The sequence below is a fragment of the Ranitomeya imitator genome, chromosome 5 (genome assembly GCF_032444005.1).
Source record: "Ranitomeya imitator isolate aRanImi1 chromosome 5, aRanImi1.pri, whole genome shotgun sequence".
Lineage (NCBI taxonomy): Eukaryota > Metazoa > Chordata > Amphibia > Anura > Dendrobatidae > Ranitomeya > Ranitomeya imitator.
Window position 1 is genome coordinate 18570533 of NC_091286.1, and position 19902 is coordinate 18590434.

The following is a 19902-nucleotide window of genomic DNA, read 5'->3' on the forward strand; positions in this document are numbered from 1 at the left end:
TACCAGCTGTACATATATAATTATATACAGGAGATGCCCAGGTTATACCAGCTGTACATATATAATTATATACAGGAGATGCCCAGGTTATATCAGCTGTACATATATAATTATATACAGGAGATGCCCAGGTTATACCAGCTGTACATATATAATTATATACAGGAGATGCCCAGGTTATACCAGCTGTACATATATAATTATATACATGCCCAGGTTATACTAGTCGGCTAATGAAATACGAGCCATGGATGGTGTCAGTACAGAGCAGGTTCTCATCCTGCGGTCAGAGATTGCTGCTGTGGCTAATGGACCAGGTCCTGTGAATCAGGTTGCCCCAACCCTAATATATATATATATATATATACTGTATTTACCTCTCACACTCATACATTTATATGCTCTATTACATTCTTATATCACATCTGTTACATCCTAATTCTTACCAATATATCCTCCACCTCCTCCACCTGAGGAGCAGCCGCCTCCACCACCTCCGAAGCCCCCTCTGGTTTCCCACCCCCACTTCTTAATGGCCTGTGGGCAGGATTCTCCACCATTTCCTCCATCTAAAAGGGATTTTCCAGCCCAAGCAATTGATGAGTGATCACTCCAGCCACCTCCACCTCCTGCAGAAAGAAAACCAGAGGACAAACATCACAAGTTTCCATATATTTTATGTATCACTAAACATATCACACCACTAGGTGGCGCAGAGGAGCCTTCTTCCCCTTGTGCTCAGACTGAGGCGCATTGTGCTCTATGATGCTCATGTCATGAGTTTTCTGGACAGCACACCATCAGGTCAGGTGGGGGATTACAAGCATTTTTTTTACTTATTATTTTAATGTGAATATTAACACATGTATGTTGATTTTACAAAAAAAAAAAAAAATGTACCCGCTGCCCCAGATTTCCCATTTATCCCCGGCGTGGTGGAATTATTCTCCAGTCTTTCCGGGTGAATGATATTGGCTTTGGCCCTGTACGCTCTTCCGCCTCCTCCTGCTGCGATCAGCACTGGGATGTATTTTCCATTTTCCACCTGTAGAAAGAGTAAATAAATGTACAAATTGTTGTCATCTGTGGTGGGATCTCCCAGGCTCAGTCATCGGGGTCCTCAACTTGCTAAAGCGGGGGACTCAGTCCCAACCCTTGGCATTGCCATCCACTGCCCACCCTAGGGAATTTGTTACAATGTATCCCTGCAGGTAAGAGTTGTGGGTCTGGGGTCAAGGGCAGGATTTGGGGGTTTTGCAGTTATTTTGTCATTTGACTGATACAGTGTAACAGATTCTCAGCTGTGTGATCTCGGATGGACACCGGAGATTGCTGACCACCCTTCGAACTAATATTACTATTCACTGACAGCAAGCACAGATCTTATATGGGTTCTATCCGTATCTACAGGTATCTCATTATTGACCACAGCTGATCGTACATTTTAGATTTCTAGTGTATCACTGCTGTGTTTCCGTTAACGCTCGTTTTCCCCTTCTGGTCGTGCTGCTGTTGATGAGCTGCAGCCCTCGTTACAGTGTGATCTCCTGTCCTCTCTCCATTACTCAGGAGCTTCATCAGTGACTCTCGCCTGAATAATATCCTTCTACCAGTAAGCAGAGGACGGCACAGCTCCGCTTCTTGTCAACTACGAGCTACGCGTCAGCCATGTATTAATGTATTAATCGCCTGGTGATGGAGGGAGACAGAGACACCGTGCAAAGAAATTCAACGTCCAACCGGACGGCGTCCTGCCGAGGAGAAAGGGAAGGAAAACGCCGTCAACTGTGGCCACGACTACAATGTAACACGTCCATATAGATACATCATCACCGTCCATATAGATACATCATCACCGTCCATATAGATACATCATCACCGTCCATATAGATACATCATCTCCGCCCATATAGATACATCATCACCGTCCATATAGATACATCATCACCGTCCATATAGATACATCATCTCCGCCCATATAGATACATCATCACCGTCCATATAGATACATCATCACCGTCCATATAGATACATCATCACAGGTCCATATAGATACATCATCTCCGCCCATATAGATACATCATCACCGTCCATATAGATACATCATCACCGTCCATATAGATACATCATCACAGGTCCATATAGATACATCATCTCCGCCCATATAGATACATCATCACCGTCCATATAGATACATCATCACCGTCCATATAGATACATCACCGTCCATATAGATACATCATCACCGTCCATATAGATACATCATCTCCGCCCATATAGATACATCATCCCCGTCCATATAGATAGATCATCACCGTCCATATAGATACATCATCACCGTCCATATAGATACATCATCACTGTCCATATAGATACATCATCACTGTCCATATAGATACATCATCCCCGTCCATATAGATAGATCATCACCATCCATATAGATACATCATCACTGTCCATATAGATACATCATCACTGTCCATATAGATACATCATCCCCGTCCATATAGATAGATCATCACCGTCCATATAGATACATCATCACCGTCCATATAGATACATCATCACCGTCCATATAGATACATCATCACCGTCCATATAGATACATCATCACTGTCCATATAGATACATCATCACTGTCCATATAGATACATCATCCCCGTCCATATAGATAGATCATCACCGTCCATATAGATACATCATCACTGTCCATATAGATACATCATCACTGTCCATATAGATACATGATCACCGTCCATATAGATACATCATCACCGTCCATATAGATATATGATCACCGCCCATATAGATACATCATCACTGTCCATATAGATACATCATCACCGTCCATATAGATACATCATCACCGTCCATATAGATACATCATCACAGGTCCATATAGATACATCATCTCCGCCCATATAGATACATCATCACCGTCCATATAGATACATCATCACCGTCCATATAGATACATCACCGTCCATATAGATACATCATCACCGTCCATATAGATACATCATCACTGTCCATATAGATACATCATCACTGTCCATATAGATACATCATCACCGTCCATATAGATACATCATCACCGTCCATATAGATACATCATCACTGTCCATATAGATAGATCATCACCGTCCATATAGATACATCATCACTGTCCATATAGATACATGATCACCGTCCATATAGATACATCATCACCGTCCATATAGATACATCATCACCGTCCATATAGATACATCATCACTGTCCATATAGATATATGATCACCGTCCATATAGATACATCATCACCGTCCATATAGATACATCATCACCGTCCATATAGATACATCATCACTGTCCATATAGATACATGATCACCGTCCATATAGATACATCATCACCGTCCATATAGATACATCATCACCGTCCATATAGATACATCATCACTGTCCATATAGATATATGATCACCGCCCATATAGATACATCATCACCGTCCATATAGATACATCATCACCGTCCATATAGATACATCATCACCGTCCATATAGATACATCATCACTGTCCATATAGATACATCATCACTGTCCATATAGATACATGATCACCGTCCATATAGATACATCATCACCGTCCATATAGATATATGATCACCGCCCATATAGATACATCATCACTGTCCATATAGATACATCATCACCGTCCATATAGATACATCATCACCGTCCATATAGATACATCATCACAGGTCCATATAGATACATCATCTCCGCCCATATAGATACATCATCACCGTCCATATAGATACATCATCACCGTCCATATAGATACATCACCGTCCATATAGATACATCATCACCGTCCATATAGATACATCATCACTGTCCATATAGATACATCATCACTGTCCATATAGATACATCATCACCGTCCATATAGATACATCATCACCGTCCATATAGATACATCATCACTGTCCATATAGATAGATCATCACCGTCCATATAGATACATCATCACTGTCCATATAGATACATGATCACCGTCCATATAGATACATCATCACCGTCCATATAGATACATCATCACCGTCCATATAGATACATCATCACTGTCCATATAGATATATGATCACCGTCCATATAGATACATCATCACCGTCCATATAGATACATCATCACCGTCCATATAGATACATCATCACTGTCCATATAGATACATGATCACCGTCCATATAGATACATCATCACCGTCCATATAGATACATCATCACCGTCCATATAGATACATCATCACTGTCCATATAGATATATGATCACCGCCCATATAGATACATCATCACCGTCCATATAGATACATCATCACCGTCCATATAGATACATCATCACCGTCCATATAGATACATCATCACCGTCCATATAGATACATCATCACCGTCCATATAGATACATCATCACCGTCCATATAGATATATCATCACCGTCCATATAGATACATCATCACCGTCCATATAGATACATCATCACCGTCCATATAGATACATCATCACCGTCCATATAGATACATCATCACTGTCCATATAGATACATCATCCCCGTCCATATAGATACATCATCACCGTCCATATAGATACATCATCACCGTCCATATAGATATATGATCACCGTCCATATAGATAGATCATCACCGTCCATATAGATACATCATCACCGTCCATATAGATATATGATCACCGTCCATATAGATACATCATCACCGTCCATATAGATACATCATCACTGTCCATATAGATATATGATCACCGTCCATATAGATACATCATCACCGTCCATATAGATACATCATCACCGTCCATATAGATACATCATCACCGTCCATATAGATACATCATCACCGTCCATATAGATATATGATCACCGTCCATATAGATACATCATCACTGTCCATATAGATACATCATCACCGTCCATATAGATACATCATCACCGTCCATATAGATATATGATCACCGTCCATATAGATACATCATCACCGTCCATATAGAAAAAAAAAAAAAAAAAAAAAAACTAATATCATGGTGTTCCAGAAAAGAAAGCAGAAATCCACTGGCAATCCTACCTTTATGATAGACAACCGTCCACTTGCTGAAACCAACAGGTACACCTACCTGGGCCTAGAACTCAGCCAGTCAGGGAGCTTCAAGCAAGCCATAGAGTCACTAAAAGACAAGGCATCCAAAGCCTTCTATGCCATCAGAAGGCGTCTGTACCACCTCAAGGCACCAGTAACCGTATGGCTAAAAATTTTTGACTCCATCATTGCCCCAATTCTTCTATACGGTAGTGAGGTCTGGGGCCCAGTCTCATACCCAAACTGGTCAAAGTGGGACGCTGGGCCGACAGAAATATTCCACCTAGAGTTCTGCAAGCATCTTCTCCAAGTCCATCGGAGCACATCAAATAGCGCCTGCCGAGCAGAGCTGGGCAGAATCCCACTACACATCGCAATAAAGAAGAAGGCGCTGTCATTCAAGGCTCATCTACAAAGTAGCAGTCCCAGCTCCTACCATCACAAAGCCTTCCTACACCAGGAAGCCTCAGGAAGCCTCCTAAGGAAAAGTACCCAAAGCCAGTCTGACCAAGCCATCAACCTCCATGGCCTGACAAAAGGTGAAATCCAGAAAATGGTACACAAAGTCAAAGAGGAATATCTCAGCATCTGGAGGAACGACATAAACAAATCCCAGAAACTGACAATATACCGGAATCTACAGAGGGAGTACAAACTGGCCCCATATCTAGAGAAACTAGAAAACCCCAAAGATCGACAGATCCTGAGCCGGTACAGACTGAGCGCCCACAGCCTACTCATCGAATCCGGGCGGCACCGACAGAACTACAAGCCTCGAGGGAGCAGACTCTGCCAGCAGTGCCCCCAGGAGGCCGTGGAGGATGAGGCCCACTTCCTGCTGAGGTGCCCCAAATACTCCGCAGTGAGGGACACTCACTTCAAGAGGCTGTCTGATCTCCTCCCAGATTTCACCTCCAAGGAGGAGGAAGAGAAACTGCCGATAATACTGGGGGAAGAGGAAAGTGCAGCGGCCGTAGCAGCGGAATATGTCAGTGCCTGCCACAGACTAAGAGGAGCCTGATATGTCATGGACTCCCGTACCCCAACACTGGACATATCCCTATCCCCCGACTAAAGAGCCCGATATGTCATGGACTCCTATACCCCACCCTGGAAACATCCCCTATCCTCTAAAAGGAATTTGATATTCCCTGGACCTCTATATGCCCCCCTGCCCCACCCCCGTATTTTTACCATATGCTTTGGCAATGCTAACGTGTACTTAGTCCTGCCAATAAAGCTCATTTGAATTTGAATTTGAATTTGAATTTGATACATCATCACTGTCCATATAGATACATCATCACCGTCCATATAGATACATCATCACCGTCCATATAGATACATCATCACCGTCCATATAGATATATGATCACCGTCCATATAGATACATCATCACCGTCCATATAGATACATCATCACCGTCCATATAGATATATGATCACCGTCCATATAGATACATCATCACCGTCCATATAGATACATCATCACTGTCCATATAGATACATCATCACTGTCCATATAGATATATGATCATCACCGTCCATATAGATACATCATCACCGTCCATATAGATACATCATCACCGTCCATATAGATACATCATCACCGTCCATATAGATACATCATCACCGTCCATATAGATATATGATCACCGTCCATATAGATACATCATCACCGTCCATATAGATACATCATCACTGTCCATATAGATACATCATCACTGTCCATATAGATATATGATCATCACCGTCCATATAGATACATCATCACCGTCCATATAGATACATCATCACCGTCCATATAGATACATCATCACCGTCCATATAGATACATCATCACCGTCCATATAGATATATGATCACCGTCCATATAGATACATCATCACCGTCCATATAGATACATCATCACTGTCCATATAGATACATCATCACTGTCCATATAGATACATCATCACTGTCCATATAGATATATGATCATCACCGTCCATATAGATACATCATCACCGTCCATATAGATACATCATCACTGTCCATATAGATACATCATCACTGTCCATATAGATAGATCATCACCGTCCATATAGATACATCATCACTGTCCATATAGATATATGATCATCACCGTCCATATAGATACATCATCACCGTCCATATAGATACATCATCACTGTCCATATAGATATATGATCATCACCGTCCATATAGATACATCATCACCGTCCATATAGATACATCATCACTGTCCATATAGATACATCATCACCGTCCATATAGATACATCATCACTGTCCATATAGATACATCATCACTGTCCATATAGATAGATCATCACCGTCCATATAGATACATCATCACCGTCCATATAGATACATCATCACCGTCCATATAGATATATGATCATCACCGTCCATATAGATACATCATCACCGTCCATATAGATACATCATCACTGTCCATATAGATATATGATCATCACCGTCCATATAGATACATCATCACCGTCCATATAGATACATCATCACCGTCCATATAGATACATCATCACTGTCCATATAGATACATCATCACCGTCCATATACAGGATCTTCTCGCAAAATTAGAAGATCATCAAAAAGTTGATTTATTTCACTTCTTCAATACAAAAAGTGAATCTCCTATATTCTATAGTGTCATTATTATATGATTGTGGAGCCTTTGCAGGTGTTTTTTGTTAATGATTAGTGATGAGCGAATATACTTGTTGCTCGGGTTTTCCTGAACACGCTCGGGGGTCCTCCCGAGTATTTTTTAGTGCTCGGAGATTTAGTTTTTCTTGCCGCAGCTGAATGATTTACATCTGTTAGCAGCATAAGTACATGTGGGGGTTGCCTGGTTTCTAGGGAACCCCCACATGTACTTATGCTGCTAACAGATGTAAATCATTCAGCTGCGGCAATAAAAACTAAATCTCTGAGAAATAAAAAATACTCAGAGGACCCCCGAGCGTGCTCGAGAAATCTCAAGTAACGAGTACATTCGCTCATCACTAATAATTATTCTAATTTACTGAGATAATGACTTTTGGGTTTTCATTGGCTGGAAGCCATAATCCTCAACATTAACAGAAATAAACACGTGAAATAGATCACTCTCTGATGAATGACTGTATAGAATATATCAGATTCACTTTTTGTATTGAAGAAATGAAATAAATTCACTTTTTGATGATATTCTGATTTTGTGGGAAGCTCCTGTCTGTACATCATCATCGTCCATATAGATAGATCATCACTGTATATATAGATACACTGGGGCAAAAAAGTATTTAGTCAGTCAGCAATAGTGCAAGTTCCACCACTTAAAAAGATGAGAGGCGTCTGTAATTTACATCATAGGTAGACCTCAACTATGGGAGACAAACTGAGAAAAAAAAATCCAGAAAATCACATTGTCTGTTTTTTTTAACAATTTATTTGCATATTATGGTGGAAAATAAGTATTTGGTCAGAAACAAACAATCAAGATTTCTGGCTCTCACAGACCTGTAACTTCTTCTTTAAGAGTCTCCTCTTTCCTCCACTCATTACCTGTAGTAATGGCACCTGTTTAAACTTGTTATCAGTATAAAAAGACACCTGTGCATACCCTCAAACAGTCTGACTCCAAACTCCACTATGGTGAAGACCAAAGAGCTGTCAAAGGACACCAGAAACAAAATTGTATCCCTGCACCAGGCTGGGAAGACTGAATCTGCAATAGCCAACCAGCTTGGAGTGAAGAAATCAACAGTGGGAGCAATAATTAGAAAATGGAAGACATACAAGACCACTGATAATCTCCCTCGATCTGGGGCTCCACGCAAAATCCCACCCCGTGGGGTCAGAATGATCACAAGAACGGTGAGCAAAAATCCCAGAACCACGCGGGGGGACCTAGTGAATGAACTGCAGAGAGCTGGGACCAATGTAACAAGGCCTACCATAAGTAACACACTACGCCACCATGGACTCAGATCCTGCAGTGCCAGACGTGTCCCACTGCTTAAGCCAGTACATGTCCGGGCCCGTCTGAAGTTTGCTAGAGAGCATTTGGATGATCCAGAGGAGTTTTGGGAGAATGTCCTATGGTCTGATGAAACCAAACTGGAACTGTTTGGTAGAAACACAACTTGTCGTGTTTGGAGGAAAAAGAATACTGAGTTGCATCCATCAAACACCATACCTACTGTAAAGCATGGTGGTGGAAACATCATGCTTTGGGGCTGTTTCTCTGCAAAGGGGCCAGGACGACTGATCCGGGTACATGAAAGAATGAATGGGGCCATGTATCGTGAGATTTTGAGTGCAAACCTCCTTCAATCAGCAAGGGCATTGAAGATGAAACGTGGCTGGGTCTTTCAACATGACAATGATCCAAAGCACACTGCCAGGGCAACGAAGGAGTGGCTTCGTAAGAAGCATTTCAAGGTCCTGGAGTGGCCTAGCCAGTCTCCAGATCTCAACCCTATAGAAAACCTTTGGAGGGAGTTGAAAGTCCGTGTTGCCAAGCGAAAAGCCAAAAACATCACTGCTCTAGAGGAGATCTGCATGGAGGAATGGGCCAACATAGCAACAACAGTGTGTGGCAACCTTGTGAAGACTTACAGAAAACGTTTGACCTCTGTCATTGCCAACAAAGGATATATTACAAAGTATTGAGATGAAATTTTGTTTCTGACCAAATACTTATTTTCCACCATAATATGCAAATAAAATGTTAAAAAAACAGGCAATGTGATTTTCTGGATTTTTTTTCTCAGTTTGTCTCCCATAGTTGAGGTCTACCTATGATGTAAATTACAGACGCCTCTCATCTTTTTAAGTGGTGGAACTTGCACTATTGCTGACTGACTAAATACTTTTTTGCCCCACTGTACATGTTTCACCATCTGAGCATTTCTCTGGTCGGCTGCATTGCATTGTGGGAGACGAAGTGTTATTCCTATGACGGTACAACACTACATGTCCCAGCAAGCAGCGTGCAGTGCACTGTGGACACGCCCCAGGTGTGGGCTGTAATTTACAGGCAGTGGAGCTGTAGACGCAGCTTTGGATGTGACTATAGTATCGGACACTATAACTGCTTCTTTAATGTCACTGAGGTGAGTCACGTTCTGGAGCAGGATACAGTATGACGAGCATCTGTAGGGGGGAGAATGACACACATAGCACCGTACCCACTGTACCCATCATACCCATCGTAGCACCCATACCCACTGTACCCATCGTACCCACTGTACCCACCGTTCCCACAGTACCTATTGTACCCCCTAAATCCACTGTACCCCTCGTACCCTCTGTACCCACCGTACCCATCGTAGCACCCATACCCACTGTACCCATCGTAGCACCCATACCCACTGTACCCATCGTAGCACCCATACCCACTGTACCCATCGTACCCACTGTACCCACCGTTCCCACAGTACCTATTGTACCCACTAAACCCACTGTACCCACCGTACCCATCGAAGCAGTCATACCCACGGTACCCATCGTACCCACCGTACTCATTGTTCCCACGGTACCTATTGTACCCACTAAACCCACTGTACCCACCGTACCCATCGCAGCACCCATACCCACTGTACCATCGTAGCCACTGCACCCACCTCCTTTCAGTGTCTCAGTCTCCTTATTTCCTGGTTACCTTGAATATATACGTGGCTCCCCCGCCTCCTCCTCCTCCGCCGGCCCATTCACTAACGCTTCCATTCATTCGGATTTCTTCCTCGATCTGGTTATTTTCGCCCATGCACACCATCTTCAGGACAGGATCGGCCTAGCCAGGGAGGAAAGGGGACAAATTAAAGGAGAGGTCCGCTGTATGGAGATCCTGAGGACGCATGTCGGCTGTCCTGTGGATGTTCTGATCTTACTGTAGAGGACAGCTGGATCATTAAAGGGATTTTTTTCATTACAATGATATTGATGAGCAATTATCAAGATAAGTAATCCATATCAGATTGTTGGGGGTCCCACACCCGACACCCCCATTGTTCAGCTGATATCAGCTCCGGCAACACCCGGATGTAACCAGTGCACATAGCAGAACAGCAAACAGTGCTGCAGATCAGTGCGAGCAGAGGTCACAGCTGATCCGTGGAGTCCTGGGAAGTTTCATAATTTGAGCGCAAAAAGTACTTGAAAAATAGCAGCAAAAGCTGAAGATATAGTAGAAAAAAGACGGATGGCGCTGTACAGACTGTGGAGCAAATACTGCCGAAAATATTATAAAAGATGAATCATTGATTGCAGCAAAATATTATTCCTATAATTCATGCATCATTCTAGTGTCATCAGTGTGATTACTTTCATAACGAATTTATTCTACAATGCATGTGGTTTTGGAATACACTCGAGGTACAGGATAATGACACTGACACTCGGGGCACAGGATAATGACACTGACACTGGGGGTACAGGATAATGACACTGACACTGGGGGTACAGGATAATGACACTGACACTGGGGGTACAGGATAATGATACTGACACTCGGGGTACAGGATAATGACACTGACACTGGGGGTACAGGATAATGACACTGACACTGGGGGTACAGGATAATGACACTGGCACTGGGGGTACAGGATAATGACACTGACACTCGGGGTACAGGATAATGACACTGACACTCGGGGTACAGGATAATGACACTGACACTCGGGGTACAGGATAATGACACTGACACTCGGGGTACAGGATAATGACACTGACACTCGGGGCACAGGATAATGACACTGACACTCGAGGTACAGGATAATGACACTGACACTCGGGGTACAGGATAATGACACTGACACTGGGGGTACAGGATAATGATACTGACACTGGGGGTACAGGATAATGACACTGACACTCGGGGTACAGGATAATGACACTGACACTGGGGGTACAGGATAATGACACTGACACTCGGGGCACAGGATAATGACACTGACACTCGAGGTACAGGATAATGACACTGACACTCGGGGTACAGGATAATGACACTGACACTGGGGGTACAGGATAATGATACTGACACTGGGGGTACAGGATAATGACACTGACACTCGGGGTACAGGATAATGACACTGACACTGGGGGTACAGGATAATGACACTGACACTCGGGGTACAGGATAATGACACTGACACTGGGGGTACAGGATAATGACACTGACACTCGGGGTACAGGATAATGACACTGACACTGGGGGTACAGGATAATGACACTGACACTGGGGGTACAGGATAATGATACTGACACTCGGGGTACAGGATAATGACACTGACACTCGGGGTACAGGATAATGACACTGACACTCGAGGTACAGGATAATGACACTGACACTCGGGGTACAGGATAATGACACTGACACTGGGGTACAGGATAATGACACTGACACTCGGGGTGCAGGATAATGACACTGACACTGGGGTACAGGATAATGACACTGACACTCGAGGTACAGGATAATGACACTGACACTCGGGTACAGGATAATGACACTGACACTCGGGGTGCAGGATAATGACACTGACACTGGGGTACAGGATAATGACACTGACACTCGGGGTACAGGATAATGACACTGACACTCGGGGTACAGGATAATGACACTGACACTGGGGGTACAGGATAATGACACTGACACTGGGGGTACAGGATAATGATACTGACACTCGGGGTACAGGATAATGACACTGACACTCGGGGTACAGGATAATGACACTGACACTCGGGGTACAGGATAATGACACTGACACTCGGGGCACAGGATAATGACACTGACACTCGAGGTACAGGATAATGACACTGACACTCGGGGTACAGGATAATGACACTGACACTGGGGGTACAGGATAATGACACTGACACTGGGGGTACAGGATAATGACACTGACACTCGGGGTACAGGATAATGACACTGACACTGGGGGTACAGGATAATGACACTGACACTCGGGGTACAGGATAATGACACTGACACTGGGGGTACAGGATAATGACACTGACACTCGGGGTACAGGATAATGACACTGACACTGGGGGTACAGGATAATGACACTGACACTGGGGGTACAGGATAATGATACTGACACTCGGGGTACAGGATAATGACACTGACACTCGGGGTACAGGATAATGACACTGACACTCGAGGTACAGGATAATGACACTGACACTCGGGGTACAGGATAATGACACTGACACTGGGGGTACAGGATAATGACACTGACACTCGAGGTACAGGATAATGACACTGACACTCGGGTACAGGATAATGACACTGACACTCGGGGTGCAGGATAATGACACTGACACTGGGGTACAGGATAATGACACTGACACTCGGGGTACAGGATAATGACACTGACACTCGGGGTACAGGATAATGACACTGACACTGGGGGTACAGGATAATGACACTGACACTCGGGGTACAGGATAATGACACTGACACTGGGGGTACAGGATAATGACACTGACACTCGGGGTACAGGATAATGACACTGTCACTGGGGGCACAGGATAATGACACTGACACTCGGGGTACAGGATAATGACACTGACACTGGGGGTACAGGATAATGACACTGACACTCGGGGTACAGGATAATGACACTGACACTCGAGGTACAGGATAATGACACTGACACTCGGGGTACAGGATAATGACACTGACACTCGGGGTACAGGATAATGACACTGACACTCGGGGTACAGGATAATGACACTGACACTGGGGGTACAGGATAATGACACTGACACTCGGGGTACAGGATAATGACACTGACACTCGAGGTACAGGATAATGACACTGACACTCGGGGTACAGGATAATGACACTGACACTCGAGGTACAGGATAATGACACTGACACTCGGGGTACAGGATAATGACACTGACACTCGAGGTACAGGATAATGACACTGACACTGGGGGTACAGGATAATGACACTGACACTCGGGGTACAGGATAATGACACTGACACTGGGGGTACAGGATAATGACACTGACACTGGGGGTACAGGATAATGATACTGACACTCGGGGTACAGGATAATGACACTGACACTCGGGGTACAGGATAATGACACTGACACTCGAGGTACAGGATAATGACACTGACACTCGGGGTACAGGATAATGACACTGACACTGGGGGTACAGGATAATGACACTGACACTCGAGGTACAGGATAATGACACTGACACTCGGGTACAGGATAATGACACTGACACTCGGGGTGCAGGATAATGACACTGACACTGGGGTACAGGATAATGACACTGACACTCGGGGTACAGGATAATGACACTGACACTCGGGGTACAGGATAATGACACTGACACTGGGGGTACAGGATAATGACACTGACACTCGGGGTACAGGATAATGACACTGACACTGGGGGTACAGGATAATGACACTGACACTCGGGGTACAGGATAATGACACTGACACTGGGGGTACAGGATAATGACACTGACACTCGGGGTACAGGATAATGACACTGACACTGGGGGTACAGGATAATGACACTGACACTCGGGGTACAGGATAATGACACTGACACTCGAGGTACAGGATAATGACACTGACACTCGGGGTACAGGATAATGACACTGACACTCGGGGTACAGGATAATGACACTGACACTCGGGGTACAGGATAATGACACTGACACTGGGGGTACAGGATAATGACACTGACACTCGGGGTACAGGATAATGACACTGACACTCGAGGTACAGGATAATGACACTGACACTCGGGGTACAGGATAATGACACTGACACTCGAGGTACAGGATAATGACACTGACACTCGGGGTACAGGATAATGACACTGACACTCGAGGTACAGGATAATGACACTGACACTGGGGGTACAGGATAATGACACTGACACTCGGGGTACAGGATAATGACACTGACACTGGGGGTACAGGATAATGACACTGACACTCGGGGTACAGGATAATGACACTGACACTCGAGGTACAGGATAATGACACTGACACTCGGGGTACAGGATAATGACACTGACACTCGAGGTACAGGATAATGACACTGACACTCGGGGTACAGGATAATGACACTGACACTGGGGATACAGGATAATGACACTGACACTCGAGGTACAGGATAATGACACTGACACTCGGGGTACAGGATAATGACACTGACACTCGAGGTACAGGATAATGACACTGACACTCGGGGTACAGGATAATGACACTGACACTGGGGATACAGGATAATGACACTGACACTCGGGGTACAGGATAATGACACTGACACTGGGGGTACAGGATAATGACACTGACACTCGGGGTACAGGATAATGTCACTGACACTGGGGGTACAGGATAATGACACTGACACTCGGGGTACAGGATAATGTCACTGACACTGGGGGTACAGGATAATGTCACTGACACTGGGGTACAGGATAATGACACTGACACTGGGGGTACAGGATAATGACACTGACACTCGGGGTAGAGGATAATGACGCTGACACTCGGGGTACAGGATAATGACGCTGACACTCGGGGTACAGGATAATGACACTGACACTCGGGGTACAGGATAATGACACTGACACTGGGGGTACAGGATAATGACACTGACACTCGGGGTACAGGATAATGACACTGACACTCGAGGTACAGGATAATGACACTGTCACTGGGGGTACAGGATAATGGCACTGACACTCGGGGTACAGGATAATGACCCCGACACTCGGGGTACAGGATAATGATACTGACACTCGGGGTACAGGATAATGGCACTGACACTCGGGGTACAGGATAATGGCACTGGCACTGGGGGTACAGGATAATGACACTGACACTCGGGGTACAGGATAATGACACTGACACTCGGGGTACAGGATAATGATACTGACACTCGGGGTACAGGATAATGACACTGACACTCGGGGTACAGGATAATGACACTGACACTCGGGGTACAGGATAATGACGCTGACACTCGGGGTACAGGATAATGATACTGACACTCGGGGTACAGGATAATGACACTGGCACTGGGGGTACAGGATAATGACACTGACACTCGGGGTACAGGATAATGACACTGACACTCGGGGTACAGGATAATGACACTGGCACTGGGGGTACAGGATAATGACACTGACACTCGGGGTACAGGATAATGATACTGACACTCGGGGTACAGGATAATGACACTGACACTCGGGGTACAGGATAATGACACTGACACTCGGGGTACAGGATAATGACACTGACACTCGGGGTACAGGATAATGACACTGACACTCGGGGTACAGGATAATGACGCTGACACTCGGGGTACAGGATAATGACACTGACACTCGGGGTACAGGATAATGACACTGACACTCGGGGTACAGGATAATGACACTGACACTCGGGGTACAGGATAATGACACTGACACTGGGGGTACAGGATAATGACACTGACACTCGGGGTACAGGATAATGACACTGACACTCGGGGTACAGGATAATGACACTGACACTCTGGGTACAGGATAATGACACTGACACTGGGGGTACAGGATAATGACACTGACACTCGGGGTACAGGATAATGACACTGACACTCGGGGTACAGGATAATGACACTGACACTCGGGGTACAGGATAATGACACTGACACTCGAGGTACAGAATAATGACACTGACACTCGGGGTACAGGATAATGACACTGACACTCGGGGTACAGGATAATGACACTGACACTCGGGGTACAGGATAATGACACTGACACTCGAGGTACAGAATAATGACACTGACACTCGGGGTACAGAATAATGACACTGACACTCGGGGTACAGGATGATGACCCTGACACTCGGGGTACAGGATAATGACACTGACACTCGAGGTACAGAATAATGACACTGACACTGGGGGTACAGGATAATGACACTGACACTCGGGGTACAGAATAATGACACTGACACTGGGGTACAGGATAATGACACTGACACTGGGGTACAGGATAATGACACTGACACTCGAGGTACGGGATAATGACACTGACACTCGGGGTACAGGATAATGACACTGACACTCAGGGTACAGGATAATGACACTGACACTCGGGGTACAGGATAATGACACTGACACTTGGGGTACAGGATAATGACACTGACACTCTGGGTACAGGATAATGACACTGACACTGGGGGTACAGGATGATGACACTGACACTCGGGGTACAGGATAATGACACTGACACTCGAGGTACGGGATAATGACACTGACACTCGGGGTACAGGATAATGACACTGACACTCGGGGTACAGGATAATGACACTGACACTCGGGGTACAGGATAATGACACTGACACTGGGGGTACAGGATAATGACACTGACACTCGGGGTACAGGATAATGACACTGACACTCGGGGTACAGGATAATGACACTGACACTTGGGGTACAGGATAATGACACTGACACTCTGGGTACAGGATAATGACACTGACACTGGGGGTACAGGATGATGACACTGACACTCGGGGTACAGGATAATGACACTGACACTCGAGGTACGGGATAATGACACTGACACTCGGGGTACAGGATAATGACACTGACACTCGGGGTACAGGATAATGACACGGACACTCGGGGTACAGGATAATGACACTGACACTCGGGGTACAGGATAATGACACTGACACTCGGGGTACAGGATAATGACACTGACACTCGAGGTACAGAATAATGACACTGACACTCGGGGTACAGGATAATGACACTGACACTCGGGGTACAGGATAATGACACTGACACTCGGGGTACAGGATAATGACACTGACACTCGAGGTACAGAATAATGACACTGACACTCGGGGTACAGAATAATGACACTGACACTCGGGGTACAGGATGATGACCCTGACACTCGGGGTACAGGATAATGACACTGACACTCGAGGTACAGAATAATGACACTGACACTGGGGGTACAGGATAATGACACTGACACTCGGGGTACAGAATAATGACACTGACACTGGGGTACAGGATAATGACACTGACACTGGGGTACAGGATAATGACACTGACACTCGAGGTACGGGATAATGACACTGACACTCGGGGTACAGGATAATGACACTGACACTCAGGGTACAGGATAATGACACTGACACTCGGGGTACAGGATAATGACACTGACACTTGGGGTACAGGATAATGACACTGACACTCGGGGTACAGGATAATGACACTGACACTCGGGGTACAGGATAATGACACTGACACTCGGGGTACAGGATAATGACACTGACACTCGGGGTACAGGATAATGACACTGACACTCAGGGTACAGGTTAATGATACTGACACTGGGGGTACAGGATAATGACACTCGGGATACAGGATAATGACACTGACAGTCAGGTGTTGTGAATTCCGCTCTTGGGCTCCCTCCGGTGGTTGTAAGTGGCACTTTTGTGAGTTCTGCTCTTGGGCTCCCTCTTGTGGTTTCTAGTGGTATGGCTGCTCCTTGGAGTTAGCTGTCATCAGCTGCCTCCACTTATCGTCTCTTCTGCTCGGCTATTTTAGTCTGGCTCTATCTTCAGCCAGTGTCACTTGTAAATGGTTCCTGGTTGGATTCACATCTCTTCGGAGTTCCCTGTTATCCTGACCAGTTCAGCTAAGCTAAGTTTTTGCTTGCCCTTTTCTGTCCATAGATTGTGGACTTATCCATTCTGTGCTTCTATGTTTGTCCAGCTTATCAGTGTGAATTAATTCTGTCGTGCTGGAAGCTCTGGGAGGCAGATTTGCCCTCCACACCTTTAGTCAGGTGTGGAGATTTTTTGTAAACTCTGCGTGGATTTTTGTAGTGTTTTATACTGACCGCACAGTATTCCATCCTGTCCTATCTATTTAGTTAGACTGGCCTCCTGTGCTCATCCTGGTTTCATTCTGTGTATGTCTTTTCCCTCTCCACTCACAGTCATTATTTGTGGGGGGCTAATCTATCCTTTGGGGATTTTCTCTGAGGCAAGATAGCTTTCCTGTTTCTATCTTTAGGGGTAGTTAGCTCTTAGGCTGTGACGAGATGCCTAGGGAGAGTTAGGAGCATCCCACGGCTGCTTCTAGTGTTGTGTTGAGCTTAGGGACTGCGGTCAGTACAGTTACCACTTCCTTCAGAGCTCTTTTTATGTTTCTCCTAGACCACCGTATCATAACAGTCGGGGTACAGGATAATGACACTGACACTGGGGTACAGGATGACACTGACATTCGGGGTACAGGATAATGACCCTGACACTGGGGTACAGGGTAATGATACTGACACTGGGGGTACAGGATAATGACACTGACACTGGGGGTACAGGATAATGACACTGACACTCGGGGTACAGGATAATGACACTGACACTCGGGGTGCAGGATAATGACACTGACACTCGGGGTACAGGATAATGACACTGACACTCGGAGTACAGGATAATGACACTGACACTGGGATACAGGATAATGACGCTGACACTCGGGGTACAGGATAATGACGCTGACACTCGGGGTACAGGATAATGACGCTGACACTCGGGGTACAGGATAATGACGCTGACACTGGGGTACAGGATAATGACGCTGACACTCGGGGTACAGGATAATGATACTGACACTCGGCGTACAGGATAATGACACTCGGGGTACAGGATAATGACGCTGACACTCGGGGTACAGGATAATGACACTGACACTCGGGGCACAGGATAAT

The 19902-nt window shown here is 45.2% G+C and overlaps 1 protein-coding gene across 1 annotated transcript in view; it reads right to left on the minus strand.

Moving 5' to 3' along the window:
* ALK (ALK receptor tyrosine kinase) overlaps positions 1-19902 on the minus strand; it is a 750864-nt gene that overhangs the window by 61151 nt on the left and 669811 nt on the right. Inside the window, exons 14-16 of the mRNA XM_069768364.1 lie at positions 10793-10924; positions 901-1045; positions 447-629 (exon numbers count right to left, since the gene is read on the minus strand). Coding sequence (XP_069624465.1) covers positions 447-629; positions 901-1045; positions 10793-10924 — 460 coding nt within the window. The remainder of the gene's footprint in view (positions 1-446; positions 630-900; positions 1046-10792; positions 10925-19902) is intronic.